This window comes from Furipterus horrens, unplaced genomic scaffold (genome assembly GCF_987537825.1).
Source record: "Furipterus horrens unplaced genomic scaffold, mFurHor1.1.pri manual_scaffold_2, whole genome shotgun sequence".
Taxonomy (NCBI): Eukaryota; Metazoa; Chordata; class Mammalia; order Chiroptera; family Furipteridae; genus Furipterus; species Furipterus horrens.
Genome location: NW_028327172.1, coordinates 21,894,565 through 21,910,853, shown reverse-complemented (window position 1 = coordinate 21,910,853; position 16,289 = coordinate 21,894,565). Strand labels below are relative to the sequence as shown.

At 44.0% G+C, this 16,289-nt stretch overlaps 1 protein-coding gene and 1 pseudogene across 4 annotated transcripts in view; one reads left to right on the top strand and one right to left on the bottom strand.

Annotated features, from left to right (window-relative positions):
• The window catches only part of TCP11L1 (t-complex 11 like 1), a 58,442-nt gene that overhangs the window by 17,687 nt on the left and 24,466 nt on the right, over positions 1-16,289 (top strand). For 3 of the 4 annotated variants that reach the window (XM_090262884.1, XM_090262892.1, XM_090262878.1), the window contains 5 exons: positions 3,665-3,801; positions 6,215-6,411; positions 9,805-9,986; positions 11,636-11,808; positions 13,486-13,665. In XM_090262884.1, the coding sequence (XP_090119010.1) occupies positions 3,665-3,801; positions 6,215-6,411; positions 9,805-9,986; positions 11,636-11,808; positions 13,486-13,665 (869 nt within the window). Of the gene's footprint in view, positions 1-3,664; positions 3,802-6,214; positions 6,412-9,804; positions 9,987-11,635; positions 11,809-13,485; positions 14,808-16,289 lie in introns of those variants that run through there. The other variant, XM_090262898.1, reaches the window with a different exon arrangement.
• On the bottom strand, positions 2,334-2,642 carry LOC150017998 (signal peptidase complex subunit 1 pseudogene; annotated as a pseudogene).

Below are 16,289 nucleotides of genomic sequence, written 5' to 3'. Positions count from 1 at the left end.
GCTGTGGCTAGGACTTTGTACTGCAGGAGCTCAGCTCCAGGCAGGTTTACTTTGGATTCGGTGAGACTGAAAAATGACAGTGGAGCATTGGAGAGGGAATTCATACCAAGTTTATTCTCATGGTGGCGGGAGAGACAGCAACAAAGGATTGCCTTTATTCTATTCTTGTGGTGGCAGGCTAGACAAGAACACAGGATCTGCCTTTGTCTTGTGGCAACAGGCAAGACATTAGCAAAGTATCCACATCGCCTGAACAACAGGGGCTTGTATATATAAGAAATTAGACAAAAGTGATACGGGGCCAAGAATCGTGAGGTAGCGTGACACTTGCATGCTAAGGCACTCTCTTAGATAAGGGTGACATTGGAAAATACATGTGTGTGAAGGTGGGGATCCTGGCTATGGTCACCCTGACATGACAGACTTTCAGTACAATGTTGAATAAGAGAGGTGAAAGTGGACATCCCTGCCTTGTTCCCCATCTTAGGGGGAACGCTTATATTTTTTGCCCCTTGAGTGTGATGCTGGCATGTATGGCTTTATTATGCTTAAATAAGCTTCTGTTCCCACTTGGCTGAGAGTTTATCATAAATGGGTGCTGGATTCATTGAACAGTTTTTCTGCGTCTATTGATATGACCATGTGGTTTTTATCCTTCATTTTGTTTATGTGGTGTATAACATTTATTGATTTGCAAATGTTGTAGCAACATTGTGAGGCCATCAGGACCAGGGCCTTTGTTTGTTGGGAGATTTTTTATTACTGCTTCAGTTTCACTAGATGTAATCTGTCTATTCAGATTCTCCTGATTTACTTTTGGAAGATTGTATGTTTCTAGAAATCTATCCATTTTATCCAGGTTGTCCAATTTGTTGGCATATAGTTGTTCCTAATGTTTTCTTAAATCCTTTGTATTTCTTTGGTGTCAGTTGTTATTTCTCCTCTTTTATTTCTGATTTTATTTATGTGAGTCCTCTTTTTTTCTTGATGAGTCCTATTAAAAGCTTCTCAATCTTGTTTATCTTTTCAAGGAACCAGCTCTTGGATTCATTGATCTTTTGTATTTTTTTTTTAGACTCTATTTCATTTATTTCTGCTATGATCTTTATTTTTTCCTTCCTTTTACTCACTTTGGGCTTTGTATATTGTTCTTTATCAAGTTCCTTTAAGTGTAAAGTTAGTTTGTTATTTGAGCTTTTTCTTGTTTCTTGAGATAGGTCTTTAATGCTGTGAATTTCCCTTTTGGGACTGCTTTCCCTGTGTCCCACAGATTTGGGGTTGTTTTGTCCTCATTTTCATTTGTTTCAAGATATCTTTTGATTTCTTCCTTGATCTCATTGTTGACCTATTCATTTTTTTTTCCACCGCCTTCGTCTATTCATTTTTTAATAGCATGTTATTTAGCTTCAATGTCTGTGTATTTTTCAATTTTCTTCTTGTGATTGATTTCTAGCTTAATACCATTATGGTCAGAGAAGATGCTTGATATGATTTTGGTCTTCTTAAATTTATTGAGACTTGTTTTGTGTCCTACCATGTGGTCTGTTCTAGAAAATATTCCATGTGCATTTGAAAAGAATGTATATTCTGCTGCTTTGGGATGACTGATCTGAAGATATCAAACAATTAAATCCATTTGCTCTAATGTGTCATTTAAGACAGTTCTCTCCTTGTTGATTTTCTGTCTGGAATATCTATCCATTGAAGTCAATGTGCTCTTAACATCCCCTACTATGACTGTATTTCTGTCAGTCTCTCCCTTTATATCCATCAAGGTTTGCTTTACATATTTAGATGCTCCTATGTTAGGTACATAAATGTATGTTTATTAGGGTTATATCCTCTCGTTGGATTGTTACCTTTATCATTATGTAGTGTCCTTCTTTGTCTCTTACTATATAGCATTAGTTTTAAAGTCTACTTTGCTGAATATAAGTATTGCTACTCCAACATTTTTTCCTTTCCATTTGCATGAACTATCTTTTTCCATCCCTTAACTTTTAATCTGTATCTTTCATTCTGAGGTGGGTGTCTTGGAGACAACATACATGTGGGTCTTGTTGCGTCACTCATTTAATTGGAGCATCTCCTGTACGCCAAAAGATGTAGGTTCAATCCCCGGTGAGGGGGCATACAATAAAGATTATGAAGAGGTCAAAAATCCTTATAGATCAAAGCTCAACTGAGAAGTGAAAGAAATATAAAGAGAACAAAATCTTTACACAGCTGTACTATTGGTGGGTTTTGCTCATGTTTTGGGTGTGAAAATTTAGCTCATTTCACACGATACAAAAGCAGGTGCAATAGTGAAGCTGAATCATGAAAACTCCCAATCAGTTATTCTTAGCATGCCTCTTAATTTTTCCTTCCCCTGGTTTCTTGTCTTCTGTGCTTGAGTCTTGAATGGTTAACCACTTGAGGGGGTGCCAGTGATAAATGGGCCATAGAGGATGTGTCAGCAAACACGAAAAGGCAGATCCGGCCATAACTATATAGACAGTCCATCCAAACTGTTCAGCCATGTACCCGTAGATAAATCCAACTATTACTGAAAAAATAAAAATTCCCTGAAACATCTGTTCAGCTAGCTTCTGGTTCTTCTAATCCATTTGTGTGGGCTGGAAGCCCAGATGCTTCAGCATGACTGGCTGAGATGGTGGGCAGAGAGAACTGGAGTCTGGGAGCGAGGCGAAGGCGGCCGGGACTCGGTTTGGTAACCGTCCCGGGCACGGCTTAGTGAGCCTACCAAGCCGGCAGTGCGATGGCCACAGCGCCGGACGCCCTAAGGCGTCGCCCCGCTCCATCACTAGGCGCCCTGTGCGTATGGAGCCGACTGAGCCCACTGCACTGCCTGCGAAGGCTGTGGTGGCGATGCGGTAGTGCGCACCCGTGACGCGTTCGCCGTCTGTGCTGTTGGGTGCTGGGAGCCGCGGCCGTGGTTCCCCAAACTGTCCTGGACTGCGCCGCAGCGACTTGACCCCTGTATGCATCTCCAATGGCTGCGAAATATTCCTTTTATATAATTAACTTTTTGTTGTTAATAATTATTTACTATTTAAACTTGCAATGAACATCTTTCTGCAGAAAAATTATCTGTATTTTAGGTTATTTCCTAAAGATAGATTCTTAAAGTGGGATGACTATGTCAAGTCTGCTCATTGGGTACATTCAGAGAATGAAATAACAGTTATGCCACTAGAACTCGAATATAAAGCAGGCCCTGAAACTAACAGAGACTGGAGTAAGAGGAGAGGGGAAAGCAGTTTTCTGTCTTAGGAACGTGAATTAACCTATGTGAAGAAGCTACCGGATGGTGAGCTCTCTGCCCCTAGCCTCTATCCGGCTCCTTCCTTACTCTGTGGCCGCCCTCCGGGCTGACCCATAGCATTCTGGTCTAGACAGGCCCTGGGAGGACCTGTGTTTGCTTGGGGCAGGGGGTGGAGGGGTGGAGACAGAAACTTAAACATTTGCAGTCTTTTCAAACGATTATTTAAGCTTTTGTGTTTTCTAAATTTGTTTTTCTTAATCTGCTTTCTCATGATTTTTCTAACTTTTCTTGCCACCTTTTCTGAAATGAAAACATTGTCTCAGATCAACTCCCCTCTTTTTGTTAAAACAGTTTTCAAGTGTCCAGTTTTAAATCTCTTCCTCTCTTTTCTTTTAGGGCAATTTTTTCTGTGTTAGACCTAATGAAAGTGGACATGGCGAACTTTGCTGTCAGTAGCATTAGGCCGCATCTCATGCAGCAGTCAGTTGAATATGAAAGGAAGAAATTTCAAGAGCTTCTGGAGAAGCAGCCAAGTATGTTTCATGTTCTGTGGTGTTCTTTTGTTGTCTGTGGTTTTCATTTTAATTGCTGTAGCTTGTTGCTTAACAATATTGTTTTCAAAACCACACTAAAATTTAGTATGAGAATGGTCTAATCTGAAGACAGAAAAGCACAAGACATTAGTAGTTGAAAAGAAAATTTAACGAGTGGATCAAAAAACTGTGGTACATTTACAGGAAGGAATACTATGCAACGGAAAGAAAGAAGGAACTCCTACCTTTTGTGACAGCATGGAGGGAACTAGAGAGAATTATGCTTAGTGAAATAAGACAGGCATTGAAAGAAAAACGCCATATAATTTCACCTAAAATATGGGAATCTAATGAGCAAAACAAACAAATGAGCAAAATAGAACTAGAGGCATGGAAACAAGGAACAGACTGACAGTGACCGGAGGGGAGGGAGGAGAGGGAGAAGGGGGGAAAGAAAGGGGAAGGGTCTAGTCAAGGAAACAATGTAAATGACCGATGAACATGGAGAACAGAGCAGGGATTGACTGTGGGAGAGGGGGGAGATGGACGGGGCAGGGGAGAGCAATGGGGGAAAGATAGGACAACTGTAATAGAACAATAAAAAAAAAATGGAAAAAAAATTTAATTGACAAGCAAGAGAAATATAAATAGGATATAAGAATAAAAATTTGAAGGAATGAAGAAGTCTTAAATAGTTTTTTTTTTTAATTTTTATTTTAAATAGATTTTTAATGAAGACACCAGTTTGAGGTAAATTGTATGCTTGGCCTTGATTTTAAAAACATGACAAACTTCTTATGACCATTGAATTCACTTTTCTCCTCCCTGTGAGATACATCAGGAAATTAATTTCACTTTGCCTTTCTTCATATTCATAAACCTTCTGTATTCAGACCCAGAAAAAGTCTTATTTTTATGAACTACTCAGACAACTGCAGGAAAACAGATGACTATAGAATCCAAAACCATGTTGCATTTCTAGGGTGCTTTTTGGGTCTCTGCATTGGCAGCTGTAAATTGGGTAAATTGTAATCTTCAGGTCCAATTTATATGACTAGTCCCACTTAACCTGTAACTTTGCTGGTCATGGAATGAAGGTGACAGTCTCGGCATAGATTGTGTTGCCTGAACAAAATAGTTAATTCAGCCCTGAGCAGTTGCTCATCTGGCCCCAGAGAGAGAAGCTTGAGATGTTGCTGGGGCCAGGAAGAGAAGGGAGAAGCAGAGTAGAAGTATATACACTGGAGGAAGATTGGCAAATGTTTATTATATACTAGGCTTGTGCCCAGGGTGTATGTGCATTAACATATTTAATCCTCACACAATAAGCCTATGAGGTAGGCCCTATTTTTTAACCTCCTTTTACAGATGTGGACATAGATTTTGAGAGATTTTTGACCAGAATTGATTGCCCACACAGCTCACTTTCTCAAGCAGTATTGGACTGCCCCTCAGGAGACACCCAGGGCTGCAGTTTGGCAGGCTGAAGAGCCTCAGTGTGGGAACCACGTGCTGGCAGCCAGGGCCCCACGAAGGACACACTGCTGGAGTGGAAGTGTTATGATGGTCCCTGAGCTGATCAGAGTCTAGTACTTATTACTCACAGTGTGAAAGCCAAGGTTTCCCAAATCTGATGGGCTACAGAGAATGCCGTTGGCAGAAGGCTAGAGGAAGAGCAAAGTTCAGAATCAAGAGTTCAGTGTGATCACTGTGTTGACAGAACCAGACGTGTGTCCTCGAACAGCAACCAACAGTGAACTCCAGGCCTGACCTTGGCTGCCCACTGCTTTCAAGGTGGATTCCACTGGCAGAGCTGCAGCACGTTCCAGGACCTGTCAGAGGACTTTTTGCTCAGATAATGTGGACAGAAACCGCATTTTGTTTCTCTTGTGTCCCTCAGAGTCTCCGGTGCAGTCTTAGAAAAGAGGGGAGAGCATGATGGTAAATGAAAGACAGCTGGTTCCCTTGACAGTACTCCAAGTGCTGTATAACACACATCCAACATGGGCCAGAGCTCACTTCCCGCAGGGCCGATGTAAACCAGGTTGATGCGAAACTAAGATCTAGACAAGGAGAAGCCAGGGTGGGAGGAAAGAGAGCAAAGGTTTGTTGGACATTCGTAGGTGACAAGGCCTGGCCAGGTGCTTTGTATTCATGATCTTGTCGAATCCCCACAACAGACGATGACGTGATGTACATTTCTTTATTTTAGGAATCTGATATTCAGACAGATTATGATTTGCCTAAGATCACTCAGCTGGTAATTAGCGATACTGTGATTTGGACCGAGCTCTATTTGATTCCAAAGTCCATACTCCATACTGTACCACGCCTCCAGGCTGATCTTCCAAGTAATTCCGAGAAGCATCCCCCTAAGTGTCATCGTAATGTTCACAGCCTTGTTTTTTCACAGATTCCCTGGACTTTGTCACCCAGTGGTTGGAAGAAGCCGCAGATGACCTTATGAATCAGAAGTATAAAAATGCCCTGCCAGCTGGGGGAGGGGACGCTTGCTGTGGGGGTGGTCTCCTGCCAAACCCAGTCGCTGTCCAGAATTATGCGTACCTGAAGCTTCTGAAATGGGACCACCTCCAGAGACCTTTCCCTGAGGTAAGTGCTCCAGAGCAGTCTAACTGCTCATTTCTTTTTGAGCTGCCGAACTTTTAAAAAATTATAGTTTTGTTATGATATCATACATTATACCACAAAATTTCCCCTTTTTTAAATTGTACAATTCAGTGGGGTTTTTTTTTCTTGTATATTCACAGAGTAATGTAACCATTCCCACTGTTTCATTTCAGAACATTTTTCATTACCCCCAAAAGAAACTCGGTGCCCATACGCAGTCCCTACCCATCTCCTGCCCGCAGCGACCACTAGTCCACCTTCTGTCTCTATGGATTTGCCTGTTCTGGGCATCTTTATAACTGGAACCATACAATATTGACCTTTGCGTCTGGCTTCTTTTGCTGAGTAGCCTTAGTTATATTCATCCATGTGGTAGCATGTGCCAGCATTTCTTTTTAAGGCTGGATGGCTAGACCACGTTTTATTTATTCACTTACCAGTTGATGGACATTTGGATTGTTTCCACTTCTTGGCTGTTGCGGATGGTGCAGCTAGGAACATTTGTGTACAAGTTTTCGTGGGAACGTATGTTTTCAGTTCTCTTGGGTCTGTACCTAGGATTAGTTGCCGGGTCATGTGGTGACGCTTTAAGTTTAACATTTTGAGGAACTTCCAAACCGTTCCAAAGTAGCTGCTCATTTTACAATCCCATCAGCAATGTACAGGGCTGCCAACTTCACGCTGCTGAACTACTATCCTGTAACTTACTCCCCTTGACTAAACAGTAGCAGTGATGTTGCCTTCCAGTTTTATCTAAAGAAACTTCTTCCCCTTCCATGCAGAGCAATGCTTTTGCTTTGTATGTTTTTCATGGTAAGTACTTCTGGCTGCAGTAGTCCTTGGAGGGGATGCCTAACAAGGGATTTCCCCATTGAGTCTGCAAACAGCTGGTTTGGTGAGCAGACTCCTTCTCTTTTCTGAGGGCACTTAGGCTTCTGATCTCTAGCCTCAGATGCTGCTACTTCTCTAAATAGCCTTCCCTCTAAGTTCCTTATTATTTTTTTCTAGACATTCATCGTAAGCCTAAGCTTTCACCTCTTACCTCTGAGTTGTGTGTTTTGTGCTGGAGGAGGCATAAAGAGGGTGCTGAATTGGGGGTAAGGGGTAGGGGGCAGTTGTTTACTGAATAGTGGCATGTTTTCTCCTGGAGGGCACTTCTCAGCCTTAAAAAAATAGCTGTGATGGTGTTTCCACTGGGGACAGATGTCTACTCTCAGAACTGGCCCTTGGAAACCTTTTGCATCCTAAACTCACGTGCTGCATAGGGGTGGGAGGCATCAAAGCCAGGGCGCTGCTCTCTAGCAAAACGAGGTCCAATAACAAGAGGCCTATGGGAAGTCAGTTGAAGCATCTGTGGTTAACTATAGAGTCTCAATCTTCAAAGATAGTTCTTCTTAAGAAAAATTCTGGGCTAAGACCCCATATTGTTACTATAGTGATTTGGTGCATTAGTTTCTTATAGCAAGACAGGTCCTTAAAATTTATTTGATTAACCTGTAAAAAATCAGATCACAAGTCATATCTCCTCAGCCTCTCTATTGCTCTTTCCCTCCCTCCACACAGGGACTTTGCTCTGGTAGGAGCTAGGAGTGTATTTAACACAAGGAAGACACAGTCATGGAAATTCACTCCTGGACTGTATTCCAGGAGGCATTGGGTTATTATCTGTCATTCCCACCTCTTCTATGACTGTTCATGTTCCTCTTTCTTTATTCACTTACTGATTCCTGAGAGCCTCCTGGGTGCCGGGTATGGAGGGTGAGTAAGTGTAGGCTCTGCCCTCAAGGACTTTCTCCCTCCTTTGTTTGGGACCTGAGAGCCTCCTGGGTGCCGGGTACAGAGGGTGAGTAAGTGTAGGCTCTGCCCTCAAGGACTTTCTCCCCTCCTTCGTTTGGGACCTGGGTAGGGTGACTGGCTGTCTGTTTTGCTCAGGACTGGTTCGTGTTTATGGGAAGTGGTGGTGTTACCCGTCCAAAGTCCGTGTGCCTGATGCTTGAAAAGGCCAAACCTCAAAACGTCAGAGCCTAGAGTAAGGGAAGGTTTATTGATCCAGAAGGCACTGACTAAGAAGATGGGAGACCTAATCTTCAAATCCATCTTCAGGAAGTACAGAGTTCAGGCTTCTTTTACGTCAAGGGAATAGAACCTGGGAGATGCTGATTTTGTAAAACTCAGACCCCAAGCAGAATTCCTCTAATGCAGGAGTCCCCCACCCCGGGCCATGGACCCATACCAGTAACCGGGCCACACAGCAAGAGGTGGGCAGTGGGCAGGTGAGCCAGCAAAGCTTTATCTGTATTTACAGGCGCTCCCATCACTCGCAGCACTGCCTGAGCTTCACCTCCTGTCAGATCAGCGGGGTCAGTAGATTCTCACAGGAGCGCGAACACTACTGGGAACTGCACACACGAGGGATCTAGGTTGCACGCTCCTTATGAGCATCTAATGCCTGATGATCTGAGGTGGTGTTGGGCGGTGATGCTAGTGCTGGGAAGTGGCTGCCACTACAGATTATCATTAGCAGGGAGGTTTGACTGTGCAGAGAGCATAATAAATCAATTGCTTGCAGACTCATATCAAAACCCTACCAGTGAGTGGCCAGTGGCAATTAAGCTGCATCTGGTGGCAGGCTTTATAGTGGCAAGTTGAGTGATGTACTTCAATTGTACAGCTGCATCTGGTGGCAGGCTATAACCCCCCCTCCCCGCCCCCATCCCCATCCAGTGCACAGAAAAATTGTCTTCCACAAAACCCGTCCCTGGTGCCAAAAAGGTTGGGGACCACTGCTCTAATGTTTAGCATGTCGTATGTTAGAGCAGGAGCTGTTAGCCTGAAGGCCTTGAACCAGGTGGAGTGAGAGAGAGGGAGCATTTCACTCTTATGGTGGTGGTGGTTCCCAGGACTTCGGAATTTCAGTTTTTAAAACCGGACTAGTCGTGGATAAACTGGGATGAGTAGGTCCCCCTCACTCTGTGTCTCATTACTCTTTCCTATCTAACGATGTAACTTCTCTTTATTGAGTGTTGGCTCTGCCTGCCGCTTTATATGCATGGTCTTTTTCCATCTTTAAAACAGCCCTGTGAGGTAGGAATCCTCATTCTGCATAGGGCTGAGTTGAAGAAACTTGGGTGAAGTTATACTGCTATTAAATGGCAGAGTCTGGATCACACTTGCTCTGTTTCATGTTCTTAATGAGTGTGCTGTACTGCAGCCTTTTTAAGGAAGAAGGGCCTCTGAAATGGAAGGGTAATCCACACATGACTAGAGAATCTGAGGGAAACTTTGGAGGGATGTATGGGGGCTGTGGCCCCAACGCCCTCTGCTGGCCAGACCGAATCTACAGCTGAGGGATGATTTCTATCATTTTTATTGCAGACAGTTCTGATGGACCAGTCTCGCTTCCAAGAGCTCCAGCTCCAGCTGGAGCAACTGACCATTCTGGGGGCTGTGTTGCTAGTCACGTTCAGCATGGCAGCCTCAGGAATTTCCAGCCAGGCCAACTTTGCTGAGAAACTCAAGATGATCGTGAAGATCCTACTGACAGATATGCATCTTCCGTAAGTGGCTAAAAGCTGTGGAGTGGCCCTTTAATGGGTGGATGAGAGGCAGCGGGTGGCCAGAGAGCAGACTGGAGTTGGAGTCTCAGTGTAAGGCAGAATCTGGGGCCACTCTCTAGGAACCATCAAAGCTAGAATCAACTCTAGAGTTTGCAAGGCTCTAGGATAGTGGCTTTCAAATGTTTCTGACCGGGACCCATACTAAGAAATTTATCTTCTATTATATGGCTGACATAAAGATTTCACAAAGTGAAACTTATCCTAACTATGCTAAACACACCCTGATACTTCTATTCTATTCCATTAAAAAATACTATTTGCTACCCACTGAAGCTTTCATAACCAACCAACTAACAGTTTGGACATTATAGCGGAAGGTTCATATAAGAAACAAGCTGTATTCCTCAGAGCTGCATGTATATGATTAAAGTTTTCTGCCCTTTGCACATTCCTCATAGACAATTTGTGCTAGGTATAGATGGATTATTTTATCAGATAGCACTGATCCACACTTTTGAGGGCAGCTGCTCTAACTGCTCGTACAGTGAAATCAGATTAGGTGATTTATGTGGTTTAAAACATATAGAATATTTTTTAATAGTTCTAAGAAAACAAGGTCTGACAAGATCCAATTCAGAGGATTCTTTAAGGGGACTGTTCCCAAACATTCTCATCCTTAGAAAATGGAGGGATTTTACTGCTTAGCTTGCACACAGGTGCCTGTGTTTGGTGCGGTGAGGAGCGTGTCCACGTGTTGTAACTAGGTGTTCAATAGTCTTGACTTAGGCCAGGAGGGTGTTTGCTGGGCTGAGGCCTAGCCCAAGGCCCTTGTGCAGGTGTAACCCTAAGCTGTCACCTAGGTCCCCTTCCAGTAGACCTGCTCTGTCAAAGTTACTGATGAGAGGGGCTGTGCTGGGTGCTTCCTTAGGAGTCAGCCCTGCCCTGCCATACTCACCCTGGAAGTCAGAGTTGGTGCCAGCGGTGAGTCCCAGGGCTTGCATGTCTGCTCCCACTAATTCTACTGTTCAAAGACTCTAGACCCAGAACAAAGGCAATCAGTTGCCATCTGACAGAATACTCACTGGCAGGAGGACTCCCACTCTAGGAGGGCCTGGAGCCACCAGGAACTCCAGATACTAAGTTTCTTAACTTTTAGATTTCAATTTTGTTTATTCATTTAAAGTAGTTAATACACTCATGTGTTTTGGACATCAGAAGGGTAAAGGGGTATTGAATGAAAAGTTTCCCACTTCTGTCCCATAGCTACCGAATTTCTGGTTCCTTGTGTATTGTTCCAGAGATATTCAAGATATTCTTAACTCAGTTCCAGGCTTTTTTCATCACACAGATGCTAGTAGGAAGTTAGGTTTTGGGTTGTTGGTCCTGGTATAATCTGAGTTCTCCCATTCCCACTCTCCTTTCTGGGGTTAGGGGGAGAGAGAAAGAGGGAGGGAGAGGGGAGAGACAGTCTCTGAATCAGGCATACACAGCCTGAGAGCTTAGGGGCAGGGAGGAGAGTCACAGACGTTCCCTTTGCACACATCAGTCTGTGAATTGGTTATTAGGACTCTTACCAGGGCATGGGTAGATGTGCACTTTGTTTACAGGTTCTTTCTTCCATGGCTTTTCCTTTCCCTTCTCTGCTCAAGCTCCTTCCATCTGAAGGATGCCCTGATGGCCATTGGGGAGAAAGTCTGCCTGGAGGTGAGCAGCCGCCTTTCCCTGTGTGGATTCACCCCCTTTACCACAGACAAGGAGACCGTGCTCAAGGGCCAGATCCAGGCCGTGGCAAGTCCCGATGACCCCATCCGCAGGATTATGGGTACGTTTGGGGGAAGGCAGGAAGCAGGGATCACCACCACACTGTGATTACAGGGACCCAAAGGTTTGGGCAAGTGACCATGCAATCATCATGTTCTGAAGGCTCTGACTTTTAAATGACAGGCCTTGGTTCCAAAGGCCGCTCCAGGAAAGGCTGGGTGATTCGTGGTTGTTGGATTTCAGGTTGGAGTGGGAGCCGGACCAGTGGTGGTCCTGCTTCTGATACTATGACTTCTAAAAAATTATTCTTAATAAAAGAATATTTTAAACTTTTTTTCATATTTCATGAAAGAAAGGATTCATATTCTTTAAAAAATTATTTTATCCCATCCCTGCACTGGTCACAATTTTGCCTGTGCCTCACTCCAGAGCAGTCTCTTGAAGATATTGCCAGGTCCTCAGGTCATCAGAATTAATATTGTCAACCTTGGTAGAGGTGCAGGAAAGTGCCTGTAAACAGACCAGTGGCTAATGAGCTGCTCCTTGTCCCACCATCCTGGTTGTTTAGTAACAGCCAGTTATAGACATGGAGATAAAAACCAGCCCTCGGGTAGGAATGATAGGAGGATCAGCACTTCTGGGTGAGGCTTCCAGCTCTGGGAACCTTAGAAATCCAAGCTGACTTTGGAACAGAGGCGATCAGACCCATCCAGTTTCTCTGTCAGTGTGTTCTGACAGGTGTAAGACATTTGTACCTGAGAGGGTTCCCCAGGGCAGGGGGTGGGCAAGTAGTGTGAAAAAGCCCATTCAATATAAATATCCCTATTGCTTTTGTAATAAAATACACACAGTTTTTGGCTGATGAGGATACACAAAAGAGTGCAGAAGTATCCTAAAAGGGAATGGGCTAAAAAGGTATCAGCCTAAATTGTTCCTCAGCGTAGGTCAGCTTTACAAATGGCTCCAACTTCACGGCCTTCCATTATAGGCATTAAAGAAGGTAGTTCATGCTTCTTTCATATGGGCTTGATTGGGAAAAGACAGATGACAAGCCAGCAGTACTGGAATCTTCCCTTTTTCTCTCTCTCTTTTTTTAAATCCTCACCCTAGGATATGTTTTTGGTTTTAGAGAGAGAGGAAGGGGTTGGAGGCAGGTTGGAGAAACATTGCTTTCTCTATGTTCCCTGACCAGGGATCGAACCTGCAACCATTGGCGTATGGGACTATGCCCCAACCAACTGAGCCACCCAGCCTAGGGCACTCTCTTTACTTTTTTGAATTTGTAATTCCTGCTTTATTTTTTGCCCCATTTTTTTATGTGATCTTCAACAGCGGTTAATGTTGGTCTCAGTATGTCTTGCTCCTCTGAGAGCAGAACCTGTTGACACTCTAGGCTCCCTTTATATATGCATACATTTGTTCTTGCTTTTCAAATGTATTTTGAGCTTTTACTGGGGCCAGGTTTCATCCTAGGCACTGAGCTGGATGCTAGGAAGAGAATGATGAACACGATAAGCCGTTCCTACCCTCATGAAACTAACCATCTAAACGGGGGAGGAAACATTACAAATGGGATGACTGTTCAGGAGTGCAAGGTGCTGTGGGCATCTGATCTGGGGTGTAGTCAGGAAAGACTTTCCTGAAAAGGTGATGTTTAAGTTTAAAACGGAAGCGTAATCAGAAGTTTGTAAAGTCACCCTGAACAAGAAACAACCAACCACTTTCTTTTCTATCACAGATTCCCGAATCCTGGCCTTCTTAGAAACCTGCCTTGTCTCAGGTCATCAGAAGCCATTGCCCACAGTACCTGGGGGACTGGGTTCAGTCCAAAAGGAGCTGGAGGAAGTTGCTATTAAATTCGTTCGCCTGGTCAACTATAACAAGATGGTCTTCAGTCCCTACTATGACGCAATCCTCAGTAAGATCGTTGTTAGGTCCTAACATGTATGCTCCCTGCGACAGCAGTATTATCTACTCCACTCCGAATACCTGTTCCAGCTATTATGTTGCTTTGGAAAATGGCTATATAGTACATTTCTATTTAATATCATTGATTCCAACAGGAAGAATATTTATTGTGTATCAGTGTTGAAAAGGCTTGTCGAAAAATGCACTGAATTCTGTTTTGAGGGTTTGTATTTATGACTGCAAGTTTACAAATCAAAGAAGCTTTCGGTTATCTTGAGTTTCATAGGTAGCACGCGGCTTTTGAATGGTTGACTGCTGTGTTTCCACCCCCACTTATTACCATGACTGTGGCTGCCTCTCCTAGGAGGCTGGGACCTGTCTTCTGTTATCTGGGTAATTTTTCTTTCAGACACCCAAGAATGAGCCATGACCTTGTTTAGACTCTTGCCCCTCTCACCCATTCCTCCTCCATCCAGGTGTTTTGTGTTAGAAGGGCTATGTATAGTCTTACTGCCAACCTCCAGTGCCCCTATTTATTGCTTTTTCCGCTGCCTGACTTAGCAGAGCTCCGGAGCCCTTTTGTTCTAGAGCAGAGTTACTTGATTTAAAAAAGCTTATGTTTTTGTACAAAATTACTCTTGAGTCTGGATGATAGCAGTTATGATTTATGGGCTGTAGAGAGAGGGAGTTCTTTGACTTTTAAGCTTTTAAAGTTGAAGAAATATGTATATTTTTAAATAATGTAAGATAAAAGGAAATAAATGTCTGGAGTTTTTACTGAAAAATTCACTGTGATACAATACCCAGATGTATTGCTTGGATTAGAATTCCAGAATTAGAGTTAAGTGTTTTCAGATAAAAATAGTATGAATTCATTTCATTTCTTTGATAAGGAAGTCATAGAGAAATCCCTAGGTATTGAACAGTATTTTTTGAGGAACTTCAGTGTCCAGAATTCCTGACATATCTTGTGACCAAAGGAGGAGTTTGGGTCTCATAGATGACCAGTTCTATTAAAAAAATAAAATGTGTGCATGCACATGTGTATTTCAGACAGAGACAGTGTATTAGAAGCAGAGCCATGAAGTTGTTGGCGTGGTCTCCAACTGCCAGAACAGCAAAGGGCAAAATAACGCAAGGAATCCCTTTACTAAAGGCAATGAGGACAGAGATCCAAGATGGTGGCAGAGGAGGTGGAAGCTACATTCACCGCTTCCCAGGACCAAACTGGAATTACAACTAAACTATAAAACAATCATCATCCTGAATAAACAACTGAAGACTAGCTAAAGGGCAGCCTTACAGCAAAGATTTAGAGAAGAATCCACATTGAGACTGGTAGGAAGGGTGGAGACACGAAAAGAGGTGGCCATGCTCCCACAGGCAGCCGCTGAGGTTCCAGAGGGATATCTCAAGAAGTGTGGGTCTAAACCCCAAACTGGGCTCCACAGCCCAGAACACCAGAGGTGCCCACATAACATCTGGCTGTGAAAAGCAGCTGGGTTTCTATCCACCAGGGAGAGATGGGAGCCCACAAGAAGCATAGGCACCCTCTTAAAGGGCCAACACTCAATATTTCCTTTGCAGCCACTCATCCTGAGCTCTGGCAGAGGGAAGGCAGAGTGGACTAGAGTTGCATCAGGAGAATCTTGAGTTTGTGGATCTGGGGAGGGAGCTAAAGTGACAGACACTAGCATCCCTGTGCTGAGTCTTCCTATACTGCAGAGGCCATCTTTCTTGGGTGGAACACTCCCCTCCTTGTGGCATTGGCCTGGGTGAAAGCAATAGCCCCACTCTTTGAACTACCTCTCACCCCACCCTGTGGCACTTATGGCCTGCTGAGGATTATAGCCAGAGGATCTTTCAGTGACAGACCAACGGGCACCCAGGAGGTGGAAGCAGATCTTGCAGTGCCTTAGGACTTCTGCTGACCTGCCCCCAGGCCCGTTGCTGGGAAAAGCCAGCCTTGGTGCACAGCTTGGTCCTTCCCACATGCACCCAGGCCCAACAGAGGCAGCCACAAACTGTAGATTGCTTGTAGGTCAGTTGCTGAAGGCCACTCACAGGCAGCATATTACACTGGCTTACATCAGAGTGCCTTCCAAGAGATCCAGAACCAACATCAGAGCAAGATCCAATAAGCTTCATAAGTGGCATATTCAGAGGGAGCTCTCAGCAGGCACCACACCCTGTGGAGGCAAATTCTGCTCATGTGGTCAGGAGTTGCACAGCAGCCCACATGTTGTACCTGGGATTGAGCCTCACAGTCAGCCTGACTGAGGGTCACTCCCATGCACAAACAGGCTAATAACAATTAAGACTCAACTACACCCTGGTTGTTGTGGCTCGGTTGGGTGTTGTCCTGTAAGCTGAAAAGTTGCTGGTTCAATTCCCAGTCAGGTGCACGCAAGAGGCGACTGATCTCTGCTTCTCTCTTACATACTCAGTGTTTCACTCCCTTTCTTTCTCCCTACCTTCACCTCTCTCTAGAATCAGTACAAGAAAAAAAAATTTTTTTTAAGACTCAATTACAATAGGAGGGCTGACATAACCCATATAAGGGACATTCCTGAAGCACCCAGCTCAGGTGATGAAGGAGACTACACCACTGGATCCCACAGGACAACTACTACA